General features: G+C 41.6%; 2 protein-coding genes across 3 annotated transcripts in view; both read left to right on the top strand.

The window, feature by feature from the left end:
* The window catches only part of LOC128738739 (protein yippee-like), a 199,844-nt gene that overhangs the window by 159,932 nt on the left and 22,946 nt on the right, over positions 1–16,966 (top strand). The gene's annotated exons all lie outside the window — the stretch shown is intronic.
* LOC128735457 (UDP-glucosyltransferase 2-like) lies at positions 967–2,665 on the top strand. Its single transcript, XM_053829940.1, has 3 exons — positions 967–1,195; positions 1,251–1,680; positions 1,747–2,665. Exons 1-3 carry the CDS (start codon positions 967–969, stop codon positions 2,663–2,665), a joined length of 1,578 nt encoding a protein of 525 aa, XP_053685915.1.

Genomic DNA, 16,966 nt, shown 5'->3' with positions numbered 1-16,966 from the left:
ATGAATCAAAATTGAGTCAAAGTGATCGAACCATCCCTGTTTTGAAGTATGCATCACCGGTTTGGGCGCCTTCCTAAATAACGCAATCCCTTGTGATTGAGCGTATCCAGAAGAAATTTTTGCGATTCGCGTTGCGTCAGCTGCCTTGGAATGACCCAGTTAGTCTGCCAAGTAATCCAGAACGTTGTCAGTTGATTAACCTGGAGATACTCTCAGCCAGGCGAGTCAAACAGCAGCGGCTATTTGTCTTTGATCCCGTAACAGGAAACGTTGAATGCTCCGAGTTCCTGGGTCAGATGCGATGGAATGTACCTCTTCGGCGGCTTCGTAATCCGCTATTATTTTTAATTCCGTTTCACAGAACAAACTACGGCTATAACAATTGTTTTAATGTTTTACGGTCTTTTAATGATGTTTGTAATGTGTTTGATCTAGGTCTGTACAAAAAAAAACAAAAAAAAACTACCTACATGACACCAACAAATTTATACCGATGTAATTTTGATGACAAGTCTCAAGTTGACCCTTTGGAAATGACATGACTTTCCACCACCTCAAAAACATTACGATATGTATGTAATTACTCTTGGGCATTGAAGAAAACACTAAAGTCTATAAAATACACATACAAACCTAGATTGCCTATTAATAAATCATACTCATTATTCACTACATTTCCAAACTAAGTTACCATTACGAGTAATTTTAGGCGGTATGCTGATATACTCGTTCGAAACATGATTTCAGTTGATTGCCTGATAACACTACCTCGTTCCTACTAGTGTAATAAATTTGCACTGTCATGATTGGTAAAATTGAAATTCATCATCTCAACTCTAGGCAATACGCATGCACACTCGTAGTGAAGTGCTCCTGTCGAAGGGGAGTCTCTAGCTGCGAATGCTGGGACTCTCGTCAGCCAGTATCTTTCAGACAGTGCTTTGTGCGACACCGTCAACTTTCACAATGTACCAGCAGCTGCGATTAATCTTTGCTATTCTAGTAATTAGTGTCTGTCATACCAATACGGAGGCCTACAGAATATTAAGCATAAACAGCAGTCCCAGCCGATCGCACGTCATAGTGCAAGAGGCTCTGGCCAAAGAATTGGCTCGTCGTGGCCATCATGTTACCATGGTCAGCCCGTATCCCTCGGCTTCGTCGTTGGAAAATTACCGGGAGATAACAGTTCCTAGTGAAGGGCAGCGTAAGAATTGTGTGATATTCTAAATGAACTGTTAAGTAATCAGTTGTAAAACCCTGCGCAGGTGCAATGGCGAGTATGATGAAGGATCAGTCCGGTTGGGCAATGTTTATGACTATGCTAAGCATCAGTGATGTATTTATGGATGCGATGAATAATTCTATTAATCACCCGGAGGTGCGGCGTGTGATCAGGAAAGAAAAATTCGACTTGATAATAACTCCTGTGATAGCAGATTTCGTTCTGGGTCTAACTCAATTACTAGATGCACCCGCGATTACTGTCTGCCCAAACTCGATCTTTGGATACCTCAATGGGGTGGTCGGAAATCCGAATCCAATTGCAACAATACCAAGTCCCATGGTGGGACTTACCAGCCCAATGAAGTTTTTCGATCGAGTTACAAACATATTTGGCTGGTTGCTAGAAACTTTTTTTGCGAAGTATCTCAAATACACTTCGGAGAAATTCTATTAGTACGTACCCATCAGTAATAGTGAAAGGTGACCAAATAAAATCTAAATGTTATTCGATATTTTCAGTTCAAATTTTCCAGCGGATCAGTTTCATCCATATGACGATGCACGCAAAAATATTTCGCTACTGTTAGTAAATCAACATTTTTCCAAAGCTGGACCACGCCCCTACGTTCCTGCTGTTGTCGAAGTGGGTGGTCTACAGACCAAGTCGAAGCCAGACCCACTGCCAAAAGATCTGCAAGACTGGATGGACGGAGCTGAGCATGGTGTAATTTTGTTTAGTTTGGGTTCTAATATCCAAAGTTCATCGATCCCTGGTGAAAAACTGGATGCTGTGATAAATACTCTAAAAAAGTTGAAACAAAGAGTTATCTGGAAATGGGACTCACCGGATTTGCCCAATAAGCCTTCAAATGTCCTGCTACGCCCGTGGTTGCCACAGGATGATATCTTGGCACACAAAAATATTCGTCTTTTCGTAACCCACGGTGGCTTGGGAGGGGTAGCGGAAGCTCAGTTTCATGGCGTTCCCTTGGTGGGTATTCCATTCTTCGGAGACCAGCCGGGGAATCTTTTGAACGTTCAAAGAGCAGGTTGGGCGGTTGTGGTAGAGTTTACTGAATTAACCGAGCAGACATTCACCGCAGCAATAAAAGAGCTGTTGGAAAACTCGAGCTACACAGATACTGCAAGAAAGCTTTCCAAATTATATCGAGACCGTCCGATGACAGCTATGGATACTGCCGTATATTGGACGGAATACGTGATCCGAAATAAAGGGGCTCATCATATGCGCTATTCGGGAGTAGATCTCAACTTTTTCCAGCTGCATTTGTTGGACGTGTGGGCAGTGTTGGGATCAGTAGTATTTTTGTTTGTGGTAATAATTATACGCGTATGCAAATTCTGCTGCAGAAGTTGTTGTCCAACCAATACTGGCTTGTCTAGCGGAAAAAAGAATCGGAAAGTGAAATCGCATTAAGTTATTTTTATAAAAAAAGCATATAATTAGTTATCGAGGAATAGAACAATAATTGTAAACATAGTAATTTAGGTTTAAAAAATATAGCTTTTTTTTGGGTAAAAGTTAAACACAAATGACGAAAATGGCTGAGTGACCGCTCGTTCGAGGGTTTGAGCAACGCATAGTCGCTTCTCAATATAATCACTGACGTTACTTCTCAGGCACTACCAACATGTGTATCAAAAGAGTGTAACCGTTCGTAGACTAACCTTTACGAAATTTCTACTTTAAACTTGGTGGCTTATGCGCCACTCCCGGTAACCCGAGAGACCACCAGTCGTGTTAGGTTTGCCCGACTAATGTTTAGCATGAGATGTTTCTCAGGGGTCGGCTAGAACGGTACAGGGCAGCCACGTAGCCAGAGGTGGGGGCCAGGAGTCCTATCTTGGCTCCTAATACATTATATGCATATCTTATTGGTTATAACTATAATATATTATAATACATTTAATGTATTGTGGTTCTAAACGAAAAAATATGCACATAAAACAGTTAAAATCAAAATTGGGCCCCCGGGCCCCCCCTTCTGGCTACGTGGCTGGTACAGGGGTTACGCAACTGAAAATAGATACCAAGAGAACCGCTTCGTACCGCCGTGCGATAGAACCGCTAAAAACAGGTATGCTACTAGATCCAAACCCGCGAACGTTACGACCCGGAACGAAGCTGAAATACCGAAGTGAAGGCAACGAAAGGAAGAGTGAGTGATCCTTAGAATGGACTCTGCTCAAACGTAGGAATGAAAAACGTAAAATAAATATCTTGAACTTTGTATTCAGTAACCGTATAACGTTCGGGCTGGACAATTGTTTGTAGGTTTTCTAGCACTGTGTTTATGGCCATAAATGTATCACATACCTGCGCAGGGTTTTTGACGATGCTCGACGATGGCTAGCGTTGTCCTGGTCGACGGCGAAGATGGCGACGTCACGGTCGATGGCGGTTGACTCGTCGCCAGATGTTCGTGTGTGCATTGGCCGAAACTAAAGGTGCGGAGGGTGGTTCGGCTGGACGGAAGGCTTCCGATTTTACTCTTCACGAGAGCGATGCAATGACTAGGGTCATGCGTACCCGGGTTTTGTCCTTGGCAGGGACCAACGTGCCCGGAAGACCCCACGTACTGCGTTTCCGTGATAGATCTCCCGAAACGGAATGAAACCCCTACCTCAGACTCGACAAAAGGCACGCAATTGACGACGTGTCCTGATTGTCGGCTCTCGGACTTCGGCCACGGAGTGTAACGTTAAAAAGGCCGGTAAAACACGCGCGGCAATTGACGACCGCCGTGTACACTTTCGCAACGCAAACTTAACGGAAAACACCACACGCCCCCGTTTGACTGCCACGAAGGCGGGCCTTAACTGCACACACGAACGGAACGGAAAGTGGACCGTAGCACTCCAGAATCCAGCAAAAAAGAATTCCGTACAAAAAGCGCATGGAGCGCTACTGTCCCGTGCGAACGGAAATACGTGAATTACTACACAAAAAGTCTAACAAGAATTCAAAATTTACCTTTGTACGGTTAATATCCCGGTACACTTGAACAGAGTTCACTTTTAAGGTTTTTCCAGCAATCCAAGGAATAACTCTACAGTAAAATAAATCCTTTAATTAAACTCACTCACAATTAGCTTAACTACTTTGGTACCTTGGTTTAATTATTTAAAAAAACACAATAACCCTTTGGTTATTTTAAACTTGAATAGCACAATATTCGTTTAAACAGCTCAATAGCACTTTTGAGAACTTCTGTTCACCAGCCGATACGTAAGCGAAATGGACGAGTAGCTTGAATATTTTAATAAAGAAACCTCGGTTCTTTTATTTAAATTTTGGCGGTTTCTAGACAGCATGGCTGCGCCCACTAAACGGATAAACTAATTTAAGTATGGCGAAATGAGTACCTTATTTTCTCTTGCACACCTTTAGCAGCATAATACTAAAGTGACATCTAGTGGTCGTTACCGATTTATGTTTTATCGAGCTTTACTTTCATGATACGAAATATTGCACGCATGCCATTAGAATAAATCATCGCACGTGACTTATACAGTACGAGCGTTGCCTATATTCCGGCGTTACCCGAAATATTACGTTCGCGAAACTTTTCACATATGAGCAAACCTTTTAGTCGAGCTGAGCAAACATTAAAAATCTGATGCAAATAAAATTTATTATCTAAATTTCGGCGTTAAATCCACAACATGTTACAAGAGAAGTATCGCATTTTTCATCTATGGAGACGGTCATTCACCATTCATTACCACCACGAACATGTCCGAAAATGCCCGAATTTGGCGGCTACGAGGCTTACGCAGTATTCGGGAATAATTATATTTTTGTCATATTTGTATTAGATATTTCAGCTTTCCCGCTTATATATCACAAATTACAGTTACAGTTCTTACTTGAGTTACCATGATAGTCTATTAACGGATTGTAGCTAATAGCGGTGGTCAGTGGATGATCGAGGATCCTAAACCAGTATTTCCGAAGCTTGACTGTGAACACTGGCGATGCAAAGATCCAAGCAGTATCCATTTTCGTAGTTGATTTTGATGATTTATTGAATAGTAGCTGTACTATAACAAACAAGTAGCGTTTACAATCAAAAAGTTATTACCGCGTACGATCCAATTAATGTCGGGACGATTAAAGTCATTCAAGCTGGACATGTTGTGTTGTCTGAAATAATTAGTTAAAATAACAATGTTTATAGCAGTAATCATTTTAAACATCTATATGTTCACAATTGAATACAAACATGTATGCACAAAATTATATACGTTCACGGAAAAAAAATCTAGCTGAAACTAGTAAAAAATAAAACCTGTAAATTGTTGACACTTTCAGAGGATGTATTCAGTAATGCTCCTTATTATATAATGCCTTTGCTTGCGTGTAAAGCGAGTGTTATTCGTCGTTATTTCTAGTCATTTGGTGTAATAAATTTTAATTGACCGTGGTTCGTGCCGCATGCTAGTGTTTGAGAAGTTCGTGCAAGTCCTCCTACTCTGTAATTTATTTGCACGACTAGTGTGTTCAGAAGATTTACTCTATCTGCAAAACCAATATTGTGATGAAAAATATGGCTGTGTTAAAAAAACATTAGAAAAACATGACATAACACGACACGATTGTTTGAGAATCACGTAAATCAAACATGGAGATAATTCTGCAGCTATGCTGTGTAACATAAAAATATATGAACAAATGTTGAAGTTTGGAACGAAAACATGTATTGTAGAATCATTCTATTTGCATCAGTGGTAAAAAACAGCGAACTATTTTCAGAGATGTAATTGAGATGAAATTTTGTTCGGTAAGGTACAACTGGTAAAATGGCCTCATTTACCCTATTATTGAAAAAGAACATCGAGTCATGCGTAAAAACTGTCGTGGCATAATATTGCACAAATCTACCTAGAAGGTGGTCAGCCGCCTCCTGTTGAGTAAATTGAAACCGTTTGCAGAATCTCTCGTCGGTGAGTACCAAGCTGATTTTCGTGAGAGTCGCTCAACGATGGATCAGTGTTTGCCCAACGTCGGTTACAAGGCAAGCTCCAGGGATACATCTTGCAGATTCACAATCTGTTTGTTGATTTTAAGGCTGCGTACGGTTCAGTCAAACGAAATAAGCTGTGGCAGATAATGCTAGTGCAAAACAAGTTAAGCTAATGGGTCAAAATCATGCATTAGAATAGTGCATAAGACCACAGCCGCTTTCGTGATATTGGATAGACTGAAGTAAGGAGATAGACTCTTTAACATGTTTTTCAACATTGCATTGAAAGCTACAATACAAAGATCAAACGTGAATCACGCGTCACGAGATTTCACATGTTTCTTGGTTTTGCGACTGAAGTCAATGTTTGCTTATTTAGATCACCGTGGCACTAACAGTATTAGAACTTGTTGATTCTTTTCGGTGAAAACTCTTAATTTAGAGTGACGTTTCTACCTACTGTTTTCCTTCGGCCATCATCAGACGTTTGGTCTAATTTGTCACTTACAAATTAAAAGTTCTCGATTTTCATCGAAAAGAATTAACAAGTTCTAATACTACTGAAGTTAATATCTTTGGAATCTACCACAGAGCAATGGAAGTGACTGTTAGACCTTTTGAATTGACAACACCGAGATTGGGACTAACCATCAATACTGCCAAAACGAAATACATGTTTGCTAGTAGAGAACGTTGGAGTTCAAATATGAAGTATTGGAGCAAGTAGCCAGCTGAAGTCCCGTTGTTTGCAAATTCGCACAAAACAGGCGCTCTACGTGATGCTATTCCTCCCGGAGGCCCTTTACGGACATAAATCATGGATGCGTAAGGAAGCTGATCGACGAGTGGTTGGGATTTTTGAACGTAAAATATTTACCGATATAGTGAATTCAGTACATCGTGGTACGCTATGCTTGGCTGTGTATGTAGCCAGGATACACGACGAAAGAGTAACCAAAACTTTTTGCTGCAGAGAACCAGGAAGAGGCCGTAGACTCTGGGCAGACCCCACTCTGGGTAGATGTGCGCCGTCGAGGATAATGCATGTTAAGCTGATAATCGACGGGAATGAAGAACGGCAGCCCAGGACCAGAGGACCATAATTTGTTCGGTGCAGGATCGATAACGGACCGTTAGGACAAAAGTGAAGTATGCTGACCGCCACGCCGATAACAATCTTAGCAAGTGATTCCAGCGATATGTTCAATCTGAAAATAGCTAACACACCGAGATGATGCTGCACATAATTAATGCTGATTAGATCGATTATTTTCTTTAGAAAACCTTACTACTTGCGTGTTGAGGAAGAATAAATGCTTAATGCGAGAAATGTAGATTCAGGCAAACTGAAAATTCTTTATATTAGGCTAAAAATATAGACTTAACGAAGGTGAGAGTCGAACTCACAGCTCCCAATCTCTAGTTGAGCGTGTTGTTTAACCAATTACACCACTAAGCCATCTATACTCTGTGGTCTTATAGCAAGGTTTTGTTATGACACATGCCTGATTCCTGATTACTGATTACTACTTGCTACTTCTTTTCTATAACCGCCACTAAAGTAACGTAAGTAAATAAAGGTACAGACCACAGATTTTTTCGATAAGCTTGTTTGTAGAATACGAATACGATTAATTTTATTCACGACAGATAGATACGTATTTCGCCTACGACTTGGAGGATCCAACGTTGCAAATAGAGCGAGATGCAAACGATACTCACTTTTACGCGGGCGAGTATGGGCATCCAACGCTTACTCTACTGACGCAAGCGTACGATAAACTTCTTTCTTTGTTCTTCTTCTGACGCCGTCGCTTACACACGCGGGTTACAGTGCGGACCTCGTGTGCGATCGATATAAACTGCATGGGTGGCACTGAAGAGCGAGAGCAACGGCTCTAGTGGCACTACTCGCATAACAGTCCTATTTTCTATGGAGTTAGTGAGCTAGTGATGTATCATGTATAAAGAGGGAAAGGAAAAGAGACACAGAGTGGGCCAGAGATAGACACAGAGTGGTACAAGAAAAGGCAGAGGGTGGGACAGAGAGAGAGAGGGAGAGAGATACACTCATCATCAAAGATATTTAGAACATTTAAATCTAGATTCAGATATTCGATTATATTTTGACCAACATGTTGACAGGTCTAATGTGCAAATGTGAGATTCTCTTTACGTCTCCTCCCTTATGCCAATTACGGCGGCCTAAATGTATTTCATCCCAATTTTTCTTAAGGATTAGCTAGCCTATAACGCAAGCAACCGTTTCTTGCAAAATATACATTTATGCCTCTGAGAAAAGCGTAAGAGAGGAGACGTAACGAGAATCTCTCATTTGCACATTGGACCTTTTGAAATGTTGCTCATCATATAAGATTACAATATAAGAGTCTCGTAAAGCTTTAAATTTCCACTGTCGTTGATAAAAAGCAGGGTTAGCAAGGTGGTGTATTACTTCTTTAGGGAACACCAATATTAATCATGCCAAAGCTACTGTAAACAGCTTTCAACCTGTCGATCGCTTTCAGTCAAGCCGCCAACAAACTTTGTTATTCTATATCGATCAAATTTTTCCAGTAGAATATCATAGTTTATGGCATAGAATGCTGCTTCTTTGTTGCTGCATATTGTAATGTGAGTAAAAGCATCTATTTAAATATTTAATATTTAATAATATTAAAGATTCATTTCAAATCAATTGCACACAAAAACATATACAACTTAATGTCTTGCCGTCAAGAGGCTCGTGATTGCACTCAAGCACAAAAAACATTATTCACAGGAGGCCTTTAATCATATCATTGCGATAACCTTGCAACTTCGTTAATCGAACTGGACTCCTTTGCAGCATACTTTTTTATGATAAGCTATCAAATCTGCATTATGCGCTGTGGAATTCTATTCGGGCTCTCGAGTCTCAGACGTGCTCTTCAAGCGAACATTTATTTGACAGGTTATAGCATGTAATGAAAATAATATCGATTTTCCGGATGGTTGATAAACAGTGCTGTGAACAACACTGTACCTGCATATGACACCCATATGCACCCACCCGCAGAGAGGTACAACATGAAATGTGACGAGCACTGCCTGGAAATAATAACAATTTGCATCGTGAATGCGAAATTTAGACAAAACAGATTTTATTGCGTTAGTGAGCCAAGCGAAATAAGCAAAAGCAATTTTTGCAATTTTTTCCCCTTTGAAAATACGACATTAAGTTTACTTCAGGTCCTTCTGGTTCGATTGACAATGGAATTTAGTTTCATCTGTCGAGTTGTAGCTTTACATCTCCAGTTTCATTCAACAACCTTCAGGCGGCAAAAGTGTAGGATGATACGTATGCTGTCGTTCCAGCTGCAGCTGTTTTCCGTTACACTATCTACCACCGTTTGTATAAACCGTTGGTATCGTTTTCGAACGACCTTGAAAAAGATTTTATTGCTAGCTATATGGTTGGTTCTCTATACTTATTCAATCCCTTCGCATAGTACATTGTTTTGCATTCGCCAAGTAATTATAAATATTTATGTGAAACCTTTTCTAATTATGCCACTTTTTCCTCTCTTTCTCTCTTGCAGGTAATTACTAAACAACAAACTATCGTCATCATGCAGATTGGATAAATTTAACGACTACTGCTGTTCTGGCTGAAACCGCTCAATTTAAGCACCCTGCAAACATTTTACCAATTTTTTTTTTATTTTTGACACTGATCGTTCAGTTGGACCTTTTAGCCGAAATGGCATTCTTCTTTCACACTGCCGGCCGTCGTCGTGCAAACTTTCCGCGAGCAATGCAAGGCGATTCGCGTTGAAACTGAATCTTCGAGGGTACTGCGACCGGAGGACGGAAACGACGACGACGTAATGAAAAAGCCAGAAAAAGGTTGCACAGAAATGCCATCATTAACGGGACCGATCTGAATTTCACCTCTCGGTAAAATAAGTTTTCAAAGAAATTTGAATTTTTAATATTTTTACGAGCGGTAAAACAAGTTATTCTCGGCAACCAAGTTTGTGTTGCTGTTGTTGTTTTTTTTTCGCCGGTACTGCAGTTTGATCGAAACCAACGCTTAGTGGCAATGCTGTTAATATTGTAACGTTGCTGTCTGTGAGAGCAGTGCGCATTCAACATGCCACTATTCCAAACTGGTGGCATAGTAGAAAAAATAAACTAGGTTAGATTCACTATACTAGATAGCATGTCATTTGAGAATGGCGTTAACCAAGCAGCCAAGATCGTAGACATGTTTAGCATGCAAAGTTTTCTATGTCAATTTCCATTTGTGATACAAAGTTTGTTGTTAATACAAAGTTTTATTGACGCTACGACCATAAAACTATTTGAAATTAGTCAATTATTTTAGCATATCAAACGAGATAAATTTATAAATGGTTTGATTTATATTAGGGCCCTCTGAGGACATTCAACCTTTTCGTAGCAGATAACAATCGAATATGAATAACATTAGACTTCATTAGAATCACAACATTTGACGTGTATTTAAAGAGTTGCTTTATTGGTTCTCACATACCTACAATCTTTGTGAACCAGGCCAGGCGTTCTACCTTCTCACGGTCTCGCCTCATTTGATTAAACACCTTGTTTGTTCTGCACGATTAAATCTAAGGTTGCTAGCCTGTAGAGTAACCGTGTAACGGAGTTCTCCATTGATCCGGTTGTAGAAACATTCTTACTATGTCTTGCAATTTCAATGCTGATGAAAATACTAGAGCAACACAATAACTCAATTAAATTTATTTGATTGCTTATTGGAACACATACCGCGGGGCTTACAGTGAACAATTTTATCTAATTTTTAGCAAAATTTAAGTTTGTATCAATTTTGCAACGTATAATCTGTGGTGCTTAAACTAAAACCACCAGTTTGCAGTATTTTTGATTCACACGCTCAAGCATTGTCGAAACACTGAGGCTTTTAATGGGTTAAACGCTTAAGGTTAATGTAGTTATGGTCGACCGTTTGTTTGCTGATTCGTTCATTAGTGACAAATCTAGACGTTTCCTGTGAGACAATCAGAGGGGAACTAATTTTTCAGCCTGACTGATAACTAGAACCGTTAATGGCCGGTTTTGTGATTCCGGTGTTTCGCACTGCCTCATTAAGAAAAGAAACCTTTGCTTGTGAGAGTATCCCAAAGAGTATGAAATTGTAAAAAATGGCTTTTAAAACATAGCTAGAAAGGTGGTGGATTCTCGAACATTTGAATATACTGGAAAAAGTCAGATCGGTTGCTACCACGGATAATTAGGATGTCTTTCTATTTGGGGTTACTTTTATATATTAAAAAATCGTTATACATATTTCAAATTAATGGATGCTTACTTACTTACTTTACCAGCCGAGAGCCGGGGTGGGTATTGCCGTATCGAGATCGTACACGGTCTTGGGCTACTCGTCGCCAATTCGTTGCGCGTCTCGACACACGCAAGTCGACTTCAACCTGGTCGAGCCATCTAGAACGTTCGGTCCCTCCATTCCTAGTGCCGGTGGGGTTCTTGAAGAGAACGGATTTCATTGCACAATCATCCGGCCTTGCGACGTGACCGGCCCACCGTAGTCTCCCAGCTTCCGCCAGATGTACGCTGGGAATCTCTCCAAGCAGTGCCTGTAGCTCGTGATTCATACGCCTCCGCCACTCTCCGGTTTCCGTTTGTACTCCGCCAAAAATAGTCTGCAACACCTGTCGTAAAAAATACGGCTAGTGCACGTATGTCTTCCGTAAGCATAGTTACTGTCTCAAGTCCGTAGACCACCGGTCTGATTAGCGTTTTGCACATCGTCAGCTTTGTGCGGCGGCGTATGCTCCTTGATCGAAGCGTCTTGCGGAGGGAAAAGTAGGCTTGATTTCCGGCTTGAATGCGTCGTTGGATCTCCTTACTCGTATTATTGTCGGCGATGACCAGAAATCCCAAATATTCGGACTCATCAATCACTTCCAGTCCATCGCCTTCAATAGCCATTGTCCGTGGGAGGCAAACGTTGCTTTCTCTGGAGCCTTTTCCTACCACATATCTGGTTTTCGACGCATTGATTTGAAACCGTATTCTCCTAGCCTCCGTTCTTAGTCTGGCGTAGATTACCTCCGCCGTCCCAAGGTTTCTAGTAATGGCGTCGAGGTCGTCTGCGAAGGCTAGGAGTTGGCTACACTTGCTGAAGGTCGTTCCTCTCGTTTCGATGCCCGCTCGCCGGTTCATACCTTCAATAGCGATATTGAATAACATACAGGACAGTCCATTCCCTTGCCGCAACCCTTTGTGCGATTCGAAAGGACTGGAGAGTGTCCCCCGAAACGCGCACGTAGCACGTCGCTCGCTCCAGGGTAGCTTTGATCAGCCGCGTCAGTTTCTCCGAAAAACCGTACTCATGCATTATCTGCCATAGTTATTCGCGTTCAACTGTATCATATGCTGCTCTGAAACCGACGAAAATATAGTGCGTGGGCACTCTGTACTCTCGACGGTTTTGGAGGATTTGTCGGAGAGTAAATATTTGATCCGTAGTAAGGGTTCCCATAAAGCCTGCCTGATACTGCCCTATGATGACTTCTCTTGCTATTGGGGATAGACGCAACAAAATCTGGGAGAGCACCTTGTAGGCGGCGTTGACCAACGTGACATCAGTCTAACCGGTCGCCCTTTTTATAGTTAGGACAGACTGCACCTTCCATCCACTCCTCCGGTAGTTTCTCCTCCTCTCAAATCCTAGAAATTATCCAATGAAGTGACGTTCCTAACGGTTCTCGTCCATTTTTTGTAGATCTATGCCGGGAGTCGATCCTTTCCGGCTACTCTATTATTCTTCAGCTGACGAATTTCCGCCAGATCTCTTCGAGACCGGGAGCCGACACGCAGTTGTCATTTCTAGGCACTCCGAGGTTAACTTCCGTTTCGTCTCCTTTTGCAATATCGCCGTTGAGGTTCTTGTGGTTTTGACCAACTAAAGAATCGCGATGTTACCTGAGAACATTGGAGGAAATTAGCTAAAATGACTGTTTTGCCGCAGTCAAATGCCCTGCCATTGGTACAATAACCCCCTCCAGTCATACAGCAAGGTGAAAGTCGACCGCACGCTCATCCGCGAAGCCCCTTTGATTACCCAGTAGTAAGCCGATCCTGGGATCGTAGTCACAGGGTCTCTTGCTACTGAGATTTCCCGGTACAGCCAGTAGAGATACACCAAGGTACCAGTTACACTTCTTTTCATGTATTTGGTATTCGACGCATTTATTCTTAGCCTCCGCCGTCGCAAGGTTCCTGGTGAAGCCTAGGAGCTGGCTACCTTTGGTGAAAACCGTACCTAGTTCCGATGTTGGATCGTCAGATCATGCCCTCAACAGCAATGTTGAACAGCATACAGCTTGGGCCGTCACCTTGACACAATCCTCGTGGTGCATCAAAGGAACTCGAGAATCTCCACGAGATGTGCACGAGTTACATCACTCGATCCAATATAGCTCTGATCAGTAGCGTCAGTTTGTCCGGATAATTGTGTTCGTGCGTTACCTGCCAAAGCTGATCTCGATAGACTGTATCGTATGCTGCTTTGAAGTCAATAAAAATGTGATGCGTGGGCATGTTGTACTTCCTACATTTTTGTAACATCTGTCAAATGGTAAAAATTTGGTCCATAGTTGCGCGTCCTCCCATGAAGTCCGCCAGATAATTCCCTACGAATGCTTGTGTTATCGGAGACAGTTGGCGTAACAGAATCTGGGAGAGTAAGCGGTGTTTACCTGCGTTATGTCGCCATAGTTGCAACAGTCGAGCCGATCACCTTTTTGTAGGCGGGACAAACAACTCCCATACCCACTCCAGTAACTTCTCGTCCTCCCAAATCCTAGAAACATTCCATTGTAGAGCTGTTGCCAATATTTCTCGGTCATGTTTATAAAGCTCTTCTAGTAGACTGCGGTCCTGACCGGCGAATTTGTTGGTCTTCAGCAACCCAATTTCTTTTTTGACTTCTTGAAGAGCACGTGCTGAGACATTACTATCTTTCATGGGCTTTGCAAGGTTACCTTCCATTCCGCCTTCTGCAACTTCCCAGCAAACCACAAATCGTATAATAGTGTATGAAAATCATCCTAAATATTGCTAAACAAACTCGAAATCGTACATAAAACTTAATAAAGCGCGCCCTAGTTTACATTTATTCGTACAAAATGATGGTAACTGATTTACATACGATTTTTGTCACAGAATTGTATAGCATTACAGAATTAATCATGTTGAGTCGGATTTCATCGTATACAAATACTAACGAGTGCGAATTGTTTTCATATAATCTGCAGTACGTATATCGCCTCCAAAACAGTACGCATATGCTGGTTTCGTGCATCGAATACAATTTTTCTAGATATAGGGTAGATGATCCATTAGTTGCGCCACTAAGCACTATATAACTTGATTTTGCTTGTTTATTGAGGTATATGATTCAATTAATGCTTGTGAGATATAAATTTATCAAATACAAAGTATTTGTCACAAGGCAAGACAATTGCTTTCGTTGTACGAGAAGCTTTATAAAGAAAAAATGAATTCTCCGATTCAATTATATTGTACCAACAGTTGCGCTAATGTTTCCTTAATTAAGTTTGATGTTCCTTTAATTGTGTTATTCCATATACATTGCTAGGTTGCTAAGTGAAAAAACATCGTCGCAAAACTATAGATGAGCACCTATAGTTGTGCGCTCCAACTGCGCGTTAGATTTTGGAAAATTGGCATTTTAGCAAATAATGCTTTAATTTTAAATGGTGTAGTCTAACTACCAATACTTCTAAAAACCTGTTTTATATAATGAATGTAATTGTTTTATCTAAAATGCTACGGTGACGAAAATATGCTTTAATAATGAATAGTAGCGCAACTATTGGTACTACCACAACTACTGGATCAACTACCCTATATCGGTACATATTTCATATTTGTTACTTTGATATGCGTACGAAAATGTTTGCTGGGTTCACCATTGAGGTGTCCATTGAAAAGCTACTCCCATCTGTCGACCACTTTGCACTCGTTTTGCGATTAGATTCCCTCATGTCAGGTTTCGGTCTGTAGCTCTTTCGAGTTTGGTTCACCTTCTCGTAAAACTTGCGCGTATCATTAACTCAGAATAGCTGTGCCAATTCTTCATAATCTCTGTCCTCTTTCTAGCACTTTTTATTCCTCCAGATTTTGGCCAAGTGACTCTTTGCTCATCGGTATTTGACCAAGTTCCCGCTAGCAGCAACGCTCAGATAATTTTTCCAAGATTTTTACTTCTCTTCACCACTTGCTGGCATTCGCCATCAAACCAAGCACTTCATGATGTACTTTGAGGCTCTTTGCCTAGCATCACGGTAGGGGGCTCTCTGAAGACCGACCGATGGCCGAGTGTATTCTACCCCAACCATCTTCAGGGTTAACGCATCTAACACTTCACAAGAAGGCAGTGCCTCATCCAGTATTCGTGTGTAGTTATCGGCAGATTGTGGGTTATCTGGCTGCCTACTGTTTAGCTGAAAAGGACGGGTTTGACGTGTCTGATATACGACTGACAGTTTTGAGCGCAAATATACCGCTACTAGGTGATGGTCAGAAACAATATCCGCAACCCGTTAGAGCAGAACCGGCCATCTATGAAAACGTGATCAACTTGGGTCATTGTACGTTGGTCAGGTGCTTTGGACCACCGGGCCTTGGGAGGTTGCGAAGTTTATACATCGTTGGCTTATCGTTCGTATCGGTGTACAGGCTATGAGGTCCGATCACCGGTCTGCATTTCTCCCCTTCCGACACGGGCATTCATATCCCCGATGAAGATGTGGACACTCCGTCTCGAGCTGTCTTCAGCCGCGCGTAGAATGTTTCTTTCTCATCGCAGGGCCTACAACAACTTTCGACGTTATCTGTAACATTCTTGGGCTCCGCCTGCCTGTTGGTAAATGCATACCACTCCATTGCTTTTGTTCCGTAATAGCAGAAACCCAAATCCGGCCAAAAAGCTCGGAAGAAAAAGAAGCAGACGAAACACTCGTTCATATAACTTTCCTGGTTGATAGTTCCGGTTGCAATGAAAATCTCGCTTTCCATGCTACCGATATAGATAGCCTATAAAACCATTTGTTAGCGAACTTCGGCAGTTTAATATGCTTGAAAATGTCTGCCGTCTTTCACCTTACAGTTGCCGTATCAAGCTCATACATAAAACAGTATGATGACGTAGGCGTAGATCCATCAGCATTGTCATGAATAGCTTCCGGGATCCTGTTTTGGCCGTCTTATTTTATTTGCTGTCACGATTTGGAAACGTTTTTTAGCTCGATGCGCGGTTGTAGATGACGGATGGAGAGTTCTCGATTCCGGTTGAAAGTGACCACCACTCTTTTTGTTGTCACTGTGACTTCCGGTTTTATATTTCGGCTGATCCAGGCTTTCTGACTGTTTTTTAGAAGGTTAGGTTAGGTTCATTGATCGAATGCTTTTATTACGATGGTATTTGTTGATATTCAGTGTTGCGAAGCCCACATTCGTGTGGTCTAATTTTCTCACACACGCATACTTATTCTAAGAAACACGCCGGCATAAGCATCCGTTTCGAACTCTCGCTCTTATTTATTCACGCACTGCGACGAGTTCTTGCAAGTTTGTGTTTAGCTAACACCTACGGTTGTCGCTCTCGTTCATGATTGGAAGTCCGAGCTGCTGATACCGATTACTCGTAAGGGATCGCACTCCCG

Source organism: Sabethes cyaneus, chromosome 2 (assembly GCF_943734655.1).
Source record: "Sabethes cyaneus chromosome 2, idSabCyanKW18_F2, whole genome shotgun sequence".
In the NCBI taxonomy this organism is placed as follows: Eukaryota; Metazoa; Arthropoda; class Insecta; order Diptera; family Culicidae; genus Sabethes; species Sabethes cyaneus.
Note: the sequence above shows the minus strand (reverse complement) of the source record. Positions and strands in the feature narration are given on the sequence as shown.

Excerpts from the sequence above, each read along its gene's own strand:
- LOC128735457 (XM_053829940.1), top strand. The coding sequence starts at position 967 with ATGTACCAGCAGCTGCGATTAATCTTTGCTATTCTAGTAATTAGTGTC. Across the intron at positions 1,196-1,250 it reads CCGGGAGATAACAGTTCCTA|TTGTAAAACCCTGCGCAGGT; the intron begins GTGAAGGGCAGC and ends TTAAGTAATCAG. Across the intron at positions 1,681-1,746 it reads ACTTCGGAGAAATTCTATTA|TTCAAATTTTCCAGCGGATC; the intron begins GTACGTACCCAT and ends CGATATTTTCAG.